The sequence below is a fragment of the Salmo salar genome, chromosome ssa13 (genome assembly GCF_905237065.1).
Source record: "Salmo salar chromosome ssa13, Ssal_v3.1, whole genome shotgun sequence".
Classification (NCBI taxonomy): domain Eukaryota; kingdom Metazoa; phylum Chordata; class Actinopteri; order Salmoniformes; family Salmonidae; genus Salmo; species Salmo salar.
Window position 1 is genome coordinate 79,347,826 of NC_059454.1, and position 19,556 is coordinate 79,367,381.

At 46.1% G+C, this 19,556-nt stretch overlaps 1 protein-coding gene across 1 annotated transcript in view; it reads left to right on the top strand.

Moving 5' to 3' along the window:
• The window catches only part of LOC106567958 (autism susceptibility gene 2 protein-like), a 491,043-nt gene that overhangs the window by 339,757 nt on the left and 131,730 nt on the right, over positions 1-19,556 (top strand). Inside the window, 1 exon segment of the mRNA XM_014137879.2 lies at positions 12,110-12,139. Coding sequence (XP_013993354.2) covers positions 12,110-12,139 — 30 coding nt within the window.

Consider the following 19,556-nt stretch of genomic DNA (forward strand, 5'->3'; position numbering starts at 1 on the left):
TGACACTTTTTCAATGGATAAAGCCACCAGATGTGACAATGCTAACATTCTCTAACAGAGTTCTACCTCTGGTAAAGGTCATGAATTTAGTTTGTTGTACATACAAGACCAGTTTGAGACCATAAAGGGAGGCCTGCAGTGACTGAAAAGCAGTCTGGAGCTCTTCAACAGCCTGAACCAGAGAAGGAGCACATGAGTATATGACTGTATCATCTGTATGTAGATGTAACTTTGCTGGTTGCATCTCATTTCCCAAATCACAAAAAAAATGTGAGAACAACACAGGAGCTAAAATGGAAATCTGGGGCACACCTCTATTAATCTCAAGAAAGCTAGACTTGTCATTGTCAGCATATACACATTGTGTTCTGTCAGAAAAATAGTTCTTAAACCAATTTACTGCCCCTTCACTGAGACCAATGTTTCTGAGTCTAGCTAGCAACAATTCATGGTCAACCGAATCAAAGGACTTTGATGAATCCACAAACACTGCAGCACAATGTTGCTTTTTATCAAGTGCATTAATGATGTTGTTTGCCACTGCCATAGCTGAGGTTGTGGTGCTGTGCCCCGATCTAAAGCCAGACTGAAGCCCGCTCAGTATGTTCTTTTCAATGAAGAAGTGTTTTAACTGTGAGTTCACTAGGGATTCATAGACTTTGGATAGGATATGGAGTTTAGAGAGAGGACGATAGGTATTAGCATCTGAGGGACTCCACCCTTTAGCAGTGGGAGGACATAAGCTGATTTCCAAATGCAGGGTATGGAATTGGTCCAGAGAGTCAAGTTAAAAACGTGAGCCCCAGGTTCAGTAATAATACCAGCAGCTATCTGTAAGAGGTAGGGTTTGCGTGCAGTAACAGGATAAAATATAATTTGCCAATGACTTCAAACCAATGACTTCAAACAAATGACTTCCGATTAACTGAATTGTACATCTTTTAAAAAAATTGTTTTTATATATACCTTTTTTGATTAGCATATCCTTTTAGTCAGATTTAGTCAGATGCATTCTATTATAAGTTGAAGTCTTTATACATGAACCTGAACACATGCAGCAAATGAGGCTGATATTGACATAATCACAGTATGCATGTGACCTCTGTCTGTGTGTTAGAATAGATTGCTGCAGTAAAGATGCCAACTGACATCAATGCTAATTAATGTATGCCATGTGTGCACTAATTAAAATTCACACCAAGTGGACCTGTCTCAGGGGACATGCCATAATGGCGCAAACAATGCAATTTGATGTATGTAATTGTCTCAAAATCCTTCCATTCATCTTTGATTAAGCCAGCATCTGCTTGGCGCCCCAACTCCCCAACTAGGTTACGTTGGACAAGACAGGAAAACGGGGTGCAGGTGTGATGCTGTGTGTGTGTGTGTGTGTGTGTGTGTGTGTGTGTGTGTGTGTGTGTGTGTGTGTGTGTGTGTGTGTGTGTGTGTGTGTGTGTGTGTGTGTGTGTGTCTGTGTGTGAATTTCTATTTAAATCCCTTTAACCTTCAGTAAATGCTTCCCACCTTGAGGCACCGCCTACACACCTCACCTCACCACCCTGCCCCACACCGTGACTGAGAGTACCATGTTGAGATGCCTCTTCACACCTCACCTCACCACCCTGCCCCACACCGTGACTGAGAGAACCATGTTGAGATGCCTCTTCACACCTCACCTCACCACCCTGCCCCACACCGTGACTGAGAGAACCATGTTGAGATGCCTCTTCACACCTCACCTCACCACCCTGCCCCACACCGTGACTGAGAGAACCATGTTGAGATGCCTCTTCACACCTCACCTCACCACCCTGCCCCACACCGTGACTGAGAGAACCATGTTGAGATGCCTCTTCACACCTCACCTCACCACCCTGCCCCACACCGTGACTGAGAGAACCATGTTGAGATGCCTCTTCACACCTCACCTCACCACCCTGCCCCACACCGTGACTGAGAGAACCATGTTGAGATGCCTCTTCACACCTCACCTCACCACCCTGCCCCACACCGTGACTGAGAGAACCATGTTGAGATGCCTCTTCACACCTCACCTCACCACCCTGCCCCACACCGTGACTGAGAGAACCATGTTGAGATGCCGCTTCACACCTCACCTCACCACCCTGCCCCACACCGTGACTGAGAGTACCATGTTGAGATGCCTCTTCACACCTCACCTCACCACCCTTCCCCACACCGTGACTGAGAGAACCATGTTGAGATGCCTCTTCACACCTCACCTCACCACCCTGCCCCACACCGTGACTGAGAGAACCATGTTGAGATGCCTCTTCACACCTCACCTCGCCACCCTGCCCCACACCGTGACTGAGAGAACCATGTTGAGATGCCTCTTCACACCTCACCTCGCCACCCTGCCCCACACCGTGACTGAGAGAACCATGTTGAGATGCCTCTTCACACCTCACCTCACCACCCTGCCCCACACCGTGACTGAGAGAACCATGTTGAGATGCCTCTTCACACCTCACCTCACCACCCTGCCCCACACCGTGACTGAGAGAACCATGTTGAGATGCCTCTTCACACCTCACCTCGCCACCCTGCCCCACACCGTGACTGAGAGAACCATGTTGAGATGTCTCTTCACTCTGAGATGTTGAACTTGGAGTTTGTGTGTAACAGATGGATTTGTTGCCTGCTGATAGACAAGCAGAGTGCCCTCCCTCCTCCACCTCCCCTCCTCCCCCTCCCAGTCCCTGGTAGGGTGGGCGGGCAGGGGCTGGCAGGCGGGGGCTGGCAGGCGGGGCCCACCCCTGTAGATCAGCTGAGTGCTGTGCCCTGCGGCACCATCTGTCTGTGCCAAGCACCACTTCAGGGCTCTGTCGGCACATCTGCTGAGGAGAGCAGCTTAACTGACAAGTTATTTTAAAGAATGACACCACCTCCTCCCGATATGCACGCAGATACCAACACACACACGTGCACCCACAGACACACGTGTACACCTTCTCTACCCCCGCAACCCATCGTTTTACCCCAGGCGAAATATGTCTGTGTATGGTGTGTGTGTGATTTTTCCCTTTGCAAAGAGGTGTCTGCCTTTCAAGCATTCATCTTTTACACTTCTGAGCTAACACATCCAAATGGAATCCCTTTACACACACACAGATCCCGCTCTCTAATTTGCCATTATTGGTGTTGTTCTAATGTAAACCATAAGAGATTAACCAATATAGACATAATAATAAAAAATAACCTCATCCAAGAAAGTTCTCTCTCTCTCGAATGCTCTTTCAATAAGCCTGGGCAGATTCCAGAGGAAAACAACTTTAAAGGAATGCGCCTAATATTGCACTCTCGAGTATTGAAACCAGAGGTCATAGACTATAAAGCTCTTATTATTTTATAGAGGGTGCTTTTTTCCACCCTCTCTCCATCCCTCCTCTATTCCAATGCGTTCAGCTCGCGGTCAAAATGAATGTTGTCTGGATAGAGTTGTACATTTGAAAGAAAATTGCTTTCAGATGTTGGCCTGCTGCAATTGGATAGGGGTGGACGGGCGGGTGGACAGGCCATCGGGCGGGTGGATCAGGCCTGGTTATATTGGGCCAGACAGCAGACAGCTCCTCCCTCTCCGTTCTCTCTCTCTCTGGTCTGACGGGAGGGACACACTTGGCCAGTGGAGGAGACGTTAGCCTTATGTCACTGTGGCTGTGCTGCAGACTGTCTGAAGCCCTCCAGCTAGTAGGGGGTGGTTGTCATTTTTTCCCTCTTCCCCCTCCATACTTTATATGACAGCTAGACATCAAGCAGATGCTGGGGAAATTAGATGTTAGATGCCATCGCTACAGACCTTGGCTTTATTTTAATGACCCAGCCTAGTCAGACATGTCATGTTGAATTTCCTTCCATTTGGGAACCCAGTGTTTTTGTAAAACTGTCTTTTTAAGAATATATTGGCGGGGAAATGCAAGGTTTTTCAATGTTTTTTCTGCGTTAGGAACATGAAGATAAAATGGCCTGGGGTCTGGGTTTATTTTATATGCATTCCACCGTGATCCCTTTATCGTGATTCGCTAGTGCGGTTGGTAGTAAGTATGTGACACAAATGAACCTGATTTAGATTAAGAGTTATTAGCATAAATAATGTTTACCGGTATATTGTGCCGTTCAGCTCACACCTAATATTCCTCTGAGTTAGAGGCTAAAGTTACAGTTGGGCTTTGTGATTGAGATCTATGGTAGCCTAATGGCCGGGGTACCTGGAGGAAGTGGATGTTTGATTTGATTTGCACAGGCCTTTGGTGTGTCTGTCTGGAGCAGCCTGTCTGACTGGACAGTATATCTGCTTCCCATCTCCAAGACGGATGGCCCAGTGTCCTGTTGCCGACAATGAGAAAAACTCTCTTTCTCTTCCTTCCTTTCTCTCCCTTATTTCCTCTCTCTTTCTCTCTGTCGGAAGTGAAGATATTATCATAATTGTCAGACATTCGAATTAGCAATCCACTCTCTCAATTTTATTTTGATAGAAACTAATTTGTAAGTATGTCCTGTTGGCCCAGTCTGCTCCAGTCCTCAGTCCTGACTGTGATCCATGTGTTGTAAACCCTGAGCTCATCAGTCTCCCCCTACTACCAGGGTAGATTTGCCATTTTCTGTTCCTCAGCTCACAGTGGTGGTACTGGGACAGGGACATGCTGGCAGACTGTGCCTTGCGTGGGCATGGGGATGTGAGAATGAGCATGGCACATATCCCTGCCAGCCTCACCACCATCACCTCTATTCCCTGTGAATAACACGCCAGTGCCCAGCCCAGTGGTAGGCCCGGCACACCGCCATATTGTGGGAGGGAGGCATGAGGAGGGAGGGAGGCAGGGAGTTAAAGGGAGGGAGGAGCGGGGAGGCGCAGGCCCGGACTCAGACGCCTCCATGGCAGGCAAGCTTCCCTTCCGCTCTGCTCTGCAGGGAGGAGCGCGGGGCTCGAAGATGGCAATCAAGCCTTGATTTGCCAACACATTTCCAATGATTAAAATGTAATTAGCACAAGCGAGTGCCTCCTCCCTAGCTAATTTCCATGCACACTGTGACAGGCAGGCGGTCGGCGGCGCCCAGGCCCCAGCAGCAGATGGAAGAGCAGGCAGCGGGAGGGGAAAAAACCATTTTGCCATGCGACTGTTTGCATCAGAAAACCATCAGGACGCGCAGCTTTACTCTGGGAGGGACCAAAAAGGAAGAGGAGCCCTTGACGGCGGCACATCAAAGTGGCACAGTCTGAGAGGACTCTGGCAATAGCTTTTCACATTTCAAGTTTTAATGTCACAGTACAGTGAAATGCCTTTCTTGCAAACTCAAAACCCAACAATGCAATAATCAATAACAATATAATACTAGAAAAAAACTAACGAGAAATAAGAAATATGACATACACTAAGTAAGTAAGTAAGCATAATGTATACAGGAAATACATAAAAAGTCAGTTCCAATACCATATTTATGTGCAGGGATACTGGATGGAGGTAGATATGTATAGGGGTAAGGTGACTAGGCAACAGGATATAAGATAAACAGAGTAGCAGCAGCTTGTATGTGAGTGGGTGTACATGTATGTAGAGTCAGTATAAATGTATGTGCATATTATGTGTGAGTGAGCAAATGATGGAGTGAGTGTTTGTGTGTGTGTTGGAGTGACAGTGTGTATGAGTATGTAGGGCCCTGTGAATGTGCAGAGAGACAAAATCCTGAAATAAAAGGTCAATAAGATACAAGGTAAACTCGGTCCGTGTAGCTATTTTGATAGCTGTATATCAGTCGTATTGCTTGGGGATAGAAGCTGTTCAAGAGCCTGTTGGTGTCAGACCTGATGCACCGGCACCGGTACGTGCGGCAGCAGAGAAAATCGTCTATGGCTCGGGTGTTTAGGGTCTTTGACGATTTTCCGGACCTTCTTTAAACACCGCCGATATAGAGGTCCTTGATGGCAGGGAGCTTGGCCCCAGTGATGTACTGTTCTGTCCGCCTGCAATCCTTCATGCTGCTGTCCCACTAGCTTCCAGGCAGGCAGGCAGACAGACAGGCCTTTCTATTTATCCTTTATTTAACCAGGAAGTCCCTCAGCTTTAACCCCCTCAGTGATTCTGCAGGAAATGTGGCCCAGGACGATAACCATCCCAGTCCTCAGCTACACTGGCCCTTTAAATGAAGCAGATATCAACGGTACTGTCATAAATTCTAGGGTCATGGACAGTGACCAGCGGCACCTCAGGCTAATACCAGACTAGGGATGGCATGGCACAATGCCCATCTATATTGAAGAAGTTGACATTTGAGAGAATATTAGATCAGAGGCTAGTGCTGACGTTAGAGACATGTGAAATTAGAATAAACCCCCTTCAGCATGCCTCTCTGAATGGTTGTTGAGGAATGATATTTATTTGATTGACGTAGCATCTGTTTGCATTTGAGAAACAGTGCATTTGGAACCACAGATTCCATGATTCCAGATTCTATGCCTAAACATTTTGTATCTGAGTAGATACAGTACACACCATGGCATGCATTTCTCTCACGCATCTCTGTTTGATGTGGTGGGCAAGACTCCTTATGACAATAGTTGTTTCTGTTGGGGAGTTTGGCAGAGCCAGACACAGACAGACACTGATGTTGCTTATGAGAGGAGAGCAGAGCAGAGCTAGCTGAATCATTGACAATTCAGGACATCTCTCCTCATGTTCCCTGTCTGTTCCCTGTCTCCTATGTCTATTGGGCTGATATTACTCTCAGCTGGAGACTACAGAGGCTTACGGACACAGAATCATTTTCTCCTACTCTGAGTCCGATATAAACAACAGCCTTGATGCTTGGACACATTGTAGGGAATGTGTAAGTGCACTCAGCCAAATGGAGGGGTGGAGGTGGAGGGAGATGGGGTCATGGAGGGGAAGTCAGGGTAATTAGAGGTTCACCGGATACAGGGCAGCATCAACAGCTCTTAGCGCTGAGGGTAATGTTTGACAATCCTCTGTTACTTAACCTAAACACTGAGGTCTGGGGTCTGGGTTATACAGTATAATGCTAGGGCTGTGTGAATACCACTGGGCCTGGCTAGAGTATTGCTTTCTGTTTTTTTACATATTCATGCCCTCGTTTTTTTGGTTTCCCTTCTGAAATAGTTTTTGCTGTTATTTCTCCTATTTACAGTACTGTTTTTATATTGCACTAGATTTCACTGCTTTTGCTAGCATACTATACCTACTCCTTTTCATGAGCACTCATCATTTAAAACCCTTTCCAATAATTATAATGTATACTGAACAAAAATATAAACATAACATGCAACAATTTCAATGGTTTTACTGAGGTACAGTTCATATAAGGAAATCAGTCAATTGAAATTAATTAATTACGCCCTAATCTATGAATTTCAAATGACTGGGCAGGGGCCCACCCACTTGGGAGGCAGGCCCAGACAATCAGCATGTGTTTTTCCTCAAAAAAGGGTTTTATTACAGACAGAAAAACTCAGCAGGTGAAGTAGCCGGATGTGGAGGTCCTGGGCTGACGTGGTTACATGTGATATCCGGTTGGTCCTGGGCTGACGTGGTTACATGTGATATCCGGTTGGTCCTGGGCTGACGTGGTTACATGTGATATCCGGTTGGTCCTGGGCTGACGTGGTTACATGTGATATCCGGTTGGTCCTGGACTGACGTGGTTACATGTGATATCCGGTTGGTCCTGGGCTGACGTGGTTACATGTGATATCCGGTTGGTCCTGGGCTGACGTGGTTACATGTGATATCCGGTTGGTCCTGGCCTGACGTGGTTACATGTGATATCCGGTTGGTCCTGGGCTGACGTGGTTACATGTGATATCCGGTTGGTCCTGGGCTGACGTGGTTACATGTGATATCCGGTTGGTCCTGGCCTGACGTGGTTACACGTGATATCCGGTTGGTCCTGGGCTGACGTGGTTACATGTGATATCCGGTTGGTCCTGGACTGACGTGGTTACATGTGATATCCGGTTGGTCCTGGGCTGACGTGGTTACACGTGATATCCGGTTGGTCTTGGGCTGACGTGGTTACATGTGATATCCGGTTGGTCCTGGGCTGACGTGGTTACACGTGATATCCGGTTGGTCCTGGACTGACGTGGTTACATGTGATATCCGGTTGGTCCTGGACTGACGTGGTTACATGTGATATCCGGTTGGTCCTGGGCTGACGTGGTTACATGTGATATCCGGTTGGTCCTGGAATGACGTGGTTACATGTGATATCCGGTTGGTCCTGGACTGACGTGGTTACATGTGATATCCGGTTGGTCCTGGGCTGACGTGGTTACATGTGATATCCGGTTGGTCCTGGGCTGACGTGGTTACATGTGATATCCGGTTGGTCCTGGACTGACGTGGTTACATGTGATATCCGGTTGGTCCTGGGCTGACGTGGTTACATGTGATATCCGGTTGGTCCTGGACTGACGTGGTTACATGTGATATCCGGTTGGTCCTGGGCTGACGTGGTTACATGTGATATCCGGTTGGTCCTGGCCTGACGTGGTTACATGTGATATCCGGTTGGTCCTGGACTGACGTGGTTACATGTGATATCCGGTTGGTCCTGGGCTGACGTGGTTACATGTGATATCCGGTTGGTCCTGGGCTGACGTGGTTACATGTGATATCCGGTTGGTCCTGGGCTGACGTGGTTACATGTGATATCCGGTTGGTCCTGGACTGACGTGGTTACATGTGATATCCGGTTGGTCCTGGGCTGACGTGGTTACATGTGATATCCGGTTGGTCCTGGGCTGACGTGGTTACATGTGATATCCGGTTGGTCCTGGGCTGACGTGGTTACATGTGATATCCGGTTGGTCCTGGACTGACGTGGTTACATGTGATATCCAGTTGGGAGGCCGGTTATAGTAAAGACGTTAACATTCAATTCTCTGGCAACAGCTCTGGTTACATTCCTGCAGTCAGCATGCCAATTGGACACTCCCTCAAAACATCTGTGGCATTGTGTTGTGTGACAAAACTGCACATTTTAGAGTGGCCTTTTATTGTCCCCAGCACAAGGTGCTGTTTAATCTGCTTCTTGATATGCCACGTCTGTCAGGTCTGTCAGGTAGATGGATTATCTTGACTAAGGAGAAATGCTCACTAACAGGGATCTAAACACATTGGTGCACAACATTTGAGAGAAAAAGCTTTTTGTACGTATGTGTCACGTCCTGACCAGCAGATGGAGCTGGTGTAGTAGTTTGGGGGTCAGGACGTGGCAGTCTGGTGTGTGTCTTGTGACTCCTGATCAGGAACAGCTGGGAATCGTTGTTCCTGATTGGGAGTCACATATGTAGGAGTTGTTTGTCACTGGGGTTTGTGGGTAATTGTTTCTTGTTTAGTGTGGTTGCACCTGACAGGACTATTGGCTGTCAGTTTCCTTGTTTTTGTTTTGTATAGTGTTCTTTCTAATTAAATTGAAAGATGAATACTAACTCCGCTGCATTTTGGTCCATTCCTGAAGACAGCCCTTACAGTATGGAACATTTCTGGCATCTTTTATTTCAGCTCATAAAACATGGAACCAACACTTTACATGTTGCGTTTATATTTTTGTTCAGTAGAGAATAATGTAATATAATAATGAAATAAAATGTCTACCTGTCATGTCTGTAGTCATCCAACTTTCAAATGTGCAGCCATAACAGTACTGTTGTAGTTGAGATATGACATCCTCATAATCTTTGGCTCACAGTGTTACTATCTAGCCTAGGCTCCCTGCAGTGCCTCTGTATTTCAACATGGGACTCAGTATATGGAAAAGAACACAGTAGATTTGCCAATGATGGTGCTCCTCTCTCTGAGCCACACTGCATAACTGCATATTAACGCACCATGATCACTAATCAGTGACTGACGGCTCCCTATGTCAGAGATGTTTTTATCTTTTTAGCGTTATTATTATTGGTTGCTTTTCCCTGTGTAGTGCAGTGAGTGTGAGGGAGCGTGGCGTCTTGTGCTTAAAGGACGTACAAATTGCCTGCCCTTGCCTGTCAGTCTTGATCTCAGGCTTTCTTACTTTGCTCATTATAAAGGTATTTCCATTTTATTAAGTTTTCTCTGTTTTCTCTCTCCCACTCCCTTTGTACGGAGGAGAAATTAGCATACCTCTATTCTCGGGGAAAGAAGTAATGACAGCAATTTATTTTTCTCTTCTCTTCCCCCACTAGCTGTGTGAGTCTCGTGTAGTGGCACCTGCAGAAGCGACAGGCGAAGAGATGAGAAGCGAAAGAGAGCAGTTGATTAAATCATCATCAAGTCGCGCCGCTAGAAAGTCAATTCTGCTCGCCGTCTACAATGATATCCTTTTATCTTAAAGTAATGAGCTATGGCACTTTTGCATCGGGTAATACGATGACTTCTATTAGCGTGTTCCATTTGCTTCACAAGCAAGGGCAAGTCATTCCAGCCTGCTTCTATCTCGGCAATCAAAGCAATTGGCTGCACAGGCAGGCATGGGAAAAAGGGAATGGAAGGGGGGAAGAAAAAAAAGAAAAGAAAGAAAGACAGAAAGGCTGGAGGCGTTTTTTATGGATCACAACACAGTGGAAAAATAAATGTCCCCATTATTTTAACTCCTCGCCTGCCTGTCTGCTCTGCTTGGTGTGCTCTGCACAGAGACTGCAGACACTAATGAGTCCTGGGTCACATTACTCTCGTCACAGTCTGAAGGCTTAAACACATGGAAGTAGTTCAGACAGTAATACAACTCATCATATCCTGTCTGCTCTTGCATTAACTCTGTGTGGGAGTCTGTTGTTCTGTACCGTGCCGTGAGAGATGCACTGACAGGCCCTTTTATTCACTTACTGGAGTAAATATATACACGTAGTTACAGTTAGCATGCCTGATTTGTAGAACATGCATTGTTGTATGTAATAGCGTACATTAGCCTTGTTTATGTTTCCAGCTGACAGGCTATGTAGTCTGTCTGTTGGCTTGGCTCTCTGTGTACTGTGTATCAACGCAGGGGGAAGGAAGGAGTGATAGAGAGAGAGTGTTTTCTCAGTGCGTTTATTGCCTCTGCATAATTTATGAGGTGCTGGAGCTGACCGTCATGGCAGTGTGCCGGGGGCTGGCCCCTGGGGCTGTGTGGTACAGGCCTGAAAATTGGATGCCCTGCTCCTGCTGAGCTCACAGTGCAGTGCGGACCCCTCTCCCTCTCCACTGGTCGACTCAGCCAGGGGAATACAGAGCCAGAGGCCCAGCCTGCCTTCTACCTTTGAACTCAGCAGGCAGCAGGGATCCGGCTCAACAGAAAATAAAAAATAAAAAGCACCAGGCTTAGGCAGGCAGGGGCCCGGCCCCCACCATGGCCTGGCTCCCAGCGCTGTCAGTCAATCACCCCACACTGTGCTGGCACAGGGATAAACCCTCTGTGCTTTAATCGACACTACCCCCCCCCCGCTTCACACACAAACACACACACACCCACCCACCCAGTGCCTTCTTCATTACCGACTCCAGTGCCTCCCCTCTCCTTGGCCATATGCACAACTTCGAGGGCCGCCGGCCGCCCAGCATCCCGCTAATTAGTTGATAAAGAATTAAGTGAACCTTGAAATTGAAATTGGGGAAGAAAAACTGAAATCCAACCTTTTTTTTTTAAAGGCCGCCTTTCTGTTTCTCTTTTCTCCATCCTTCCATCCTGCTCCTCAACCATTTATATTAAAAAAATAAGAAGAAATAGACCTACATCCCAGAAAATTGTAATTCCAGTGCTCCTTGTCCTTTGAGACTCCAGCTCCAGAATGTTTTGTTCTGATTCTTAATAAGAACGACCAGATGCTTGCATGAGATATTTTGTGGGCCCTTTTGTTTCATATTCTGGTCCATGTCTCCGCTAAACAGTATAATGGACTGGCCTAATGACATTCGCCCATTGAATGTGATGGAAATACTATTCTGTACTGAGGTCTCCATTAAAGACCTGGTACGACGTGCTGTGTGACAAGGTAAATTAGATTATGTACACTCACATTTGAATGAAATCAAGTAAAAAGAAGGGCGAGGGACTTTATAATTAAAGACACGGTGCCTAGTTATTCTAACCATGTTCCTCTCTTATCTTACAGTGTGACAGCGAGAGCGACCAGGAACACAAGGTAAGACTCCATTTTAGTGTTTACCTTTCTCTACGGAGCCATTTCTTCCTTCTTGCAACTTTATTTGATTTTTTATTTTATATCACCTTTATTTAACCAGGTAGGCCAGTTGAGAACAAGTTCTCATTTACAACTGCGACCTGGTCAAGATAAAGCAAAGCAGTGCGACAAAAACAACAACACAGAGTTACACATAAACAAACGTACAGTCAATAACACAATAGAAAAATATATGTACAGTGTGTGCAAATGTAGAAGAGTAGGGAGGTAAGGCAATAAATAGGCCATAGAGTCGAAATAATTACAATTTAGCATTAACACTGGAGTGATAATGCAGATCATTTTCATGTATCTTTTATCAATGTGGTTTCAACGAGGATCAAATATTAGACTTTCTTTAAGTGTGCATTTCTATTTAATTAGAATTAAACATCTAGTTAATAACCGTTGGAAAGGCCTAATTAGCTGCAAATTAATTATATATGACTAAATGATGTACGCAATCTAAATTGAACTGTTATGGCTTTAGATTACAGTTAAGTGTAATGTCTGTGCGTTTTTCCATCAGGGTTTATACAGTATTTTCTGTAATTGTCCCTCACAGAAGCATTGTGTCCTGCAATGTGCTTCACTGTCTTCACCTCTAGTATAAAACTGAAATAATAGTATACAAAGTGTAGTTCTTCCGTGTTTCCCTGTTAACACTATTATTAACCTATCTTCCTATATTCATAGTGTAGAGAGGTCTCTTATCTTAAAGAGAATGTATTTTAATGTAGGTTTGTCCAAAACCATGTGGCTCTGAGTTGGTCTATATGTTGCAAACTTGGATATTTGCCGGTGGTCTGAACTTATTCGGAGATATTGCATAGTATTCACATATCCCTCTGAGGAGCCATATTTTCCAGGAACGGTAAACTTGTAACTGTAAATCCAGCTACAGTGTGATGATTTAGAGTACCATTTGCTGTTTGTTGTTTTGTTTAGTCGCTTTTGTTTACTCAGTGCGGTCGATTCAAATTACCCCTGTCGCCGTGGCAAGTCCTTTTCTTTCAGCAACACGTCTTAGCCTGTAATCCCCCCAGAGATTTTATTCATTCATCCCGGCTCACATTACAGTGGGGATGAACAGAGCCGAGTGCCACGCAGTACCTTTCTGTCATAGATTAATTGTGTGTTAAAATAACAGAGGAGTGATTTAGTAAATAGGGTAGCTCTGATCGCTGACTGCCACCGTTCCCCTCTGTGTTACGGAGTAATTGAAGCTCACGCTCCTCAGCGTCAATCCTGTTACCCTGTAGTCACCTCAGTCACTATCTGTCCCTGCCAGGCATCAGCCTCTCCCGCTTCATCTCTCTCTCTCTCTATCTTTCTCTCTCAATCTTTCTCTCTCACTCTCCATCTCTCTCCCTCTCTCTCTCCCTCTCTCTCTCTCTCTCTCTCTTCACTATCCATCTCTCTCCCTCTCTCTCTCGCTCTCTCTCACTATCCATCTCTCTCTCTCTCCCTCTCTCTCTCTCTCTCTCTCTCTCCATCTCTCTCACTCTCTCTCTCTCTCTCTCTCTCTCTCTCTCTTTCTCTCTCAATCTTTCTCTCTCACTCTCCATCTCTCTCTCTCTCTCTCTCTCTCTCTCTCTCTCTCTCTCTCTCTCTCTCTCTCTCTCTCTCTCTCTCTCACTATCATCTCTCTCCCTCTCTCTCACTCTCCCTCTCTCTCTCTCTCTCTCTCTCTCTCTCTCTCTCTCTCTCTCTCACTATCCATCTTTCTCTCTCTCCATCCACCCACCACTGGGATTATTTGCATTCTGTGGATGTGTTCTACTTTAGAAAACGGAGGTGGAGAGGAAGGGGGGGGTACAGTCGTTTTAACGGGTCAAATGTATTCAGATGAGGACCAACATGGCTTATTTAGTTTCCTTCAGAATCAGGAAATGGAAAAGTGTTCCCAGGAGAAATCACGTTCTGCCTGGTGTAGAGAGGCCTCTGCTGTGGTGACAGGAGCCGCAGGGGCCCTGATAAGAGCCAGCTATTCGCCTCTCTCTGTTGTGTGTGTGTGTGCGTGCGTGCGTGCGTGCGTGCGTGCGTGCGTGCGTGTGTGTGTGCATGCGTGCTTGTGTGTGTGGTGGATGAGTATGTGTGTGTGTGTTCTTTTAACACATCCTGTCTCCAAAGGGCAGTCAACACTCAGGCAGGTGCACAGATAGGGTTCAACCAGTGCCTGAGCACCTGCCCTTTTGCCCTCCTATGAAAAAATGCCCTCGCCGCTCGGTGGATGTTTTACAGTTTCTGAATTACTTTTCATTTTATTATCTTTTCATTTTTGGTAAAAAAAATGAATTGCAAATCAAACGAGCTATTTTCAGAAGGTCTTGAATCTCAGAAAATAGCCCCTGCGCTGCCCACATAGCTCACTCGTCTGACTCTGACTGTGGTCGCCGGGCGGGGAGAATACTGGTAGAAGGACACTTTAGAGTTGGATCTGTCGTGTGTGTCTCCCACTGTTAGTGTCAAAGGATGAGACAGACCTTTTTTATTTGGAACACCTATATTACTGCACGGTCAGAACTAGAAGCACAAGCATTTCTCTACAATACATTTCGCTACCAATAAAATGTGCTTTGATTTGATTTGCATGGCCCTATCAACACTGTCAATGCTGTGACATGGATGTTCTCCTGGGCGCTCTCTACAAAGTGACCTGTTGGACGGGAGTCCTCTAACATGACATGATAATGGTATGTCGGCTGACAGATAGAAGCCAGGGCACACACACCTCTGTGTTTATTATTAACCCTAGCTATCTTCTTATTTTCTTTAGAGTTAAGACGAGGGGACAGGGGGTTCTCATCCTACTGTCACTTTAACAGACAATGTTACAATACCATCATTACTGTAATTGGTTAGAATGTTAAAGAAGTCTCTGTGTCTGGTCTGAGGGAGATGGTACTCTACATATCTATGGCATTGTTCTGTCTCTTTGTCCCTGTAATAGTGTTTGATGGCCCATCTTGTTGTTACCCAGCATGTTATTGAATGGTACGGTCTGTCCTCTTTTCATCAGACAGCGTGGGCCGGTCCATCTGGGCTCAGGGCCTGCACCCGGGGTCTGTCCAGGGACTCCCGGTGGTTGATGAATTGGCGTCGGTATACAAGAGAGAGAAAAAAGCTCATCCAGTGAGTCTGAGCCAAACTCTTCTCAAAGCTTTGGCCAGCCTGGACATTTCAATCCTAGCCCTGGCTGTAAAGTGTGCTTGGCCCCGCTTCCAGGTTCCATTCTTGAAAGCTCAAGAGTCAGCAATAGTATTCCGTCTCTCTGTCTCTCTCCCCAGGTTAGGCAGGCTTGAATCTGATCCAGGAACAGGTAGGAATGGTTTGTTCATTTGGAGCAGCTTGAGTCACATTTTTAGAGCAGGATTACTGGCTGGACGAGAGGAGCGGCGGAGAGAGAGAGGGAGAGGGAAGGTTTCATGCCGTAGTTAACGCCAACAGGTTTTTCACCATCTGAGAGCGTTTAAAGGCTGATGAGGCTAAAGTGAATGTGAAATGTGCTCAGTATTTAACGCTGAAGTGCACGTGTTTATGTGCCCAGACCATCTTTCAGTTATTTAAGAAAAATTCCCTATGCTTCTCCTTGTGCATGTGGATACACTTGCGTAAGATTCAAATATGCAGCTTTTATTCTCAAAATGTGTTTTTCTTGAAAACTCTTTCGAAGCATTAGTTATACAATGGAAATGACTGATGACAGTTCTATGGAAATTACTTTTAACATAGTCAAGAGCACCAGCCACTCTCCAGACCAGACTACCTAAGTGCTTAAGTGATTTTCTTGGTAAGTTGCACCATAAACTACCAGTCAAATTCTTTACAAAGATATCTGGTGGTGTTCAAGTCCTTTCTACTAGACTAGAGCATCAGCCCCCAGCCCTGAGTGACTGAAGATTACTTAGGCCTTTTATGAAGACAACGAGTCCTCTCATCCTCCCTCTAATATAAAGCTAATCCACAATACCTTATCATTCAACTGTATTTTATTCCTCATGCCCCAGAGCCTCTTTACCTAGACCACACCTTCACTAAGTGTGTATTTATTCACCATCAGTCTATCAGCATTTGGCCACTAAGCAGTAAATGCCATTTTGAAAGCGGTTTGTGTCTTATTAACGGCCTGGCATGGGAAAGTGGTGTAATTTGCCATAGTTGGCTCTTATTGGAGGCAAGGGGAGGCTGTAAGTGGATGCTTTAGTGGAGCCGCCATGGAGAGGACCTGTTTGTCCTTGACATCAAATAAAGATCTGAGCTGGTAATATATTTGCTGTTTCTGTTTTTTATTGTTTTGCAGGGTTTGCCCTCAGGCGTTTCTCAATCACTCAACGAACGAACAGAGCTGTACATAAAAACGTTTTGTCTCCCCCCTCCCCCATTGCTGGGGAGCTGGATGAGTAATAAAAAGCAGAGAGCGACTTGTCAGCGTTAAAAGATTGTGTTTTGCCCCCTCCAAAGGAAGAGTATAGTGTTTACAGGCCTGAGTGGGTGCTCGCTAGGCCGAGGCTGAGGCTGATTGCACTAGAGTACCCTGTCAGACCATGATTTGTCATGTACTCTATCATCCTTGTCACTCTGCAGAGCGTTGTCATGGGCAACTTACCGCTCCCCCCTCTCCCTCTCCCCCCATTCTCCCGTCTTTGTACCCAGTCTGTGTAGGAAATTTGTATTTACTTTGGGGGAGTGTGATTTGTTCCTCATGGATAATATGACCCTTAGCGGAGCCGGATCATGGGTTAGTTGAAGTGATATTTTCCGGTAATGGTAGTCGTACATCATGGCTGTCAGGCCGGGTTAGGAGGCGAGCACATTACAGCTCCATTTTAGCACTGCAGGCATCTGGGATTATTTTCCATAACCAAGTATGACATGACCGCTCTGCGGAGTGCATTACATTTTTACTAGCTTTTTCTCCTCCCCCGGCAACTTCTGTGGCTTTTCCCCAGGACCAGGAGGGGAGCAGGGGCAGGGGGCTCAGGGCTGCCACTGTGATGGATACCCCGGAGTACCAGCAGCCCCAGCCAAGGTTAGCCAGTGTCACAGACCTACACAGGTCCCCTCCATCTCACTACTGACAAATCCCCACTCCCTCCGAGGCTGACCACAGCAGCCTGCTACCTCACACAAACACACACACACACACACACACACACACACACACACACACACACACACACACACACACACACACACACACACACACACACACACACACACACACACACACACACACACACACACAGAAAAAGATAGAGGGAGCAAGGGAGAGGGAAAGAGCAGGCTTTCATTTACAATAACAAGAAGCTATGAAATGAGGAATATAAAAGGAATTGTGCCTTGACATTTGTCCCTCTGAGCAATTTTCGCTTAAGACGATGAATCAGAAGAACACCCCTGACAGATCGAGAACATTCAGACAGCAACACCCCCTCTGCTCCCTTCCTATCTCGATCCCTCGCTCCATCAATCCTTCACTTTCACGGACAGAAATAGTCCTCAGACATGGAACAGAAGACAATGAAAACAGTGGAAACAATGTGGAAGCGCTCTGCTCTACAGCGTTTTTCCCTCCCTCCCGCCCTGCCAAGCAAGGTCAGCGGTGTAAATGCCACCTCTTGCCATTGACAAATGGTCTCCCCCCCTGTCTGGTAATCAGCCGAGCCCCAGAGGTGGGTGAGCAGGAGGAGCTCATTAGCGGGCTCAGATGAGATATTAATGTGGAGACCTGGGCCCTGGCCGAGCGCTACACTGACAGCATGCCAGGGAGGCCAGAGGCGAGAGGAGGAGTGGGGAGGGGGGCAATGGATGGATGGGGATGGACTGATGGTGGGCTGGCTGGTTGATGGATGGCCAGGTCAGCATGCTCTCTCTCTCCACACAGGCCCAGCAGACACACACACACACACACACACACGGCTGTACATAATGACAAGGCAGAGCATTGGGCCATGGGAGAGAAGGTCAGTATGCTCTCTCTCTCCACACAGGCCCAGCAGACACACACACACACACACACACACACACACACACACACACACACACACACACACACACACACACACACACACACACACACACACACGGCTGTACATAATGACAAGGCAGAGCATTGGGCCATGGGAGAGAAGGTCAGCATGCCCCGAGGAGAGTGTTACACTTCTCCCACTGACACACTGATAATTAAACACAACCAATGTAATCAACTGTCAAAAAGTCTTTTTTTGTTACTAATTGCATGATGACTAAATGTCAGAGTAGTAATACTGTTTTGAGCTATTTATTGTCCTGGTAGGGTTGTGGCCCATTTTAGTAGGTAATATATCACTAGCATGTAAGGGCATTTGCATGTACAGTTAGCATCCCAGTACATTGTGGGCATTCCTCTGGTATATATTTCTATGACCCTGTACAGATCTGTGTAACACTGTGGCGGTAGCTGTTTTTACCTCTAGCCATTGCCTCTCCTGTGGTCACTATATTGGAAATACGGTGTCATTTCGGACACAGCCCAAGTTAGGGATGCACGATATATCGGCGAACATATCAGAATCGGCCGATATTAGCTAAAAATGCAAACATTGGTATGCGCTATTTTTCAGATGTTGCCCTACCTGAGTTACACAGTAATAGGGTCACTGCTATTAGCTTCACAACATACTATGGAACGCCATTTGGGTCTTTGTGTGTCAAAAAGGGTACATGTCAAATAACACTATTTGACAATAACACTATTTGACATGTTAAATAAGCTTTTAATTTGACACGTCAAATAACACAGTTCTGTTATAGAATGTTGTGTGTTCTGAATTTGCACGTGCAAGTCAAGTGCCACCACTAATATCAGTAGCACTGATAAAGCTGTACAAAGCTGTACAAAAAAGTCTGAAAACAAGCAACACCAGCCACGAACGATGTGTTTAGAATACCACGTTGGTAATAAAGCATTATTTGTTCGACCGCAACTTCTGGGGTAGCTAGCTAGCTTTAGCTTGGTACCTAGCTAGCACCAATACAACCAGCCTGAAAATAATGACCAGTAAAACCTGCAGTCATTTTCATTATTCTTAGCAATGATTTAGGAATCCTTGTGAGTAAGTATTAGCTAGGTAGCCACTTGTTATTCGCCTATTGAAATTGAACTTCAGTTCGTGAAAATAAATAGCTAGCCAGCTACTTAACCCTGTTGCACAAAGCTAACGTTAAAAGCAGCCAGCTAGCTTCATCTGGCTAGTGACGCTCGACTGGACCGGGTTATGTGTTGTGAAGCTAGCCACAATAAGGATTAGGCAAAATAGTGGAATTTGCGATTTGCCTTCAAAGTAAAAGTACCTCTTTGAAAGTGATGCAGAAGGTTACAATTGGTGGAAACATG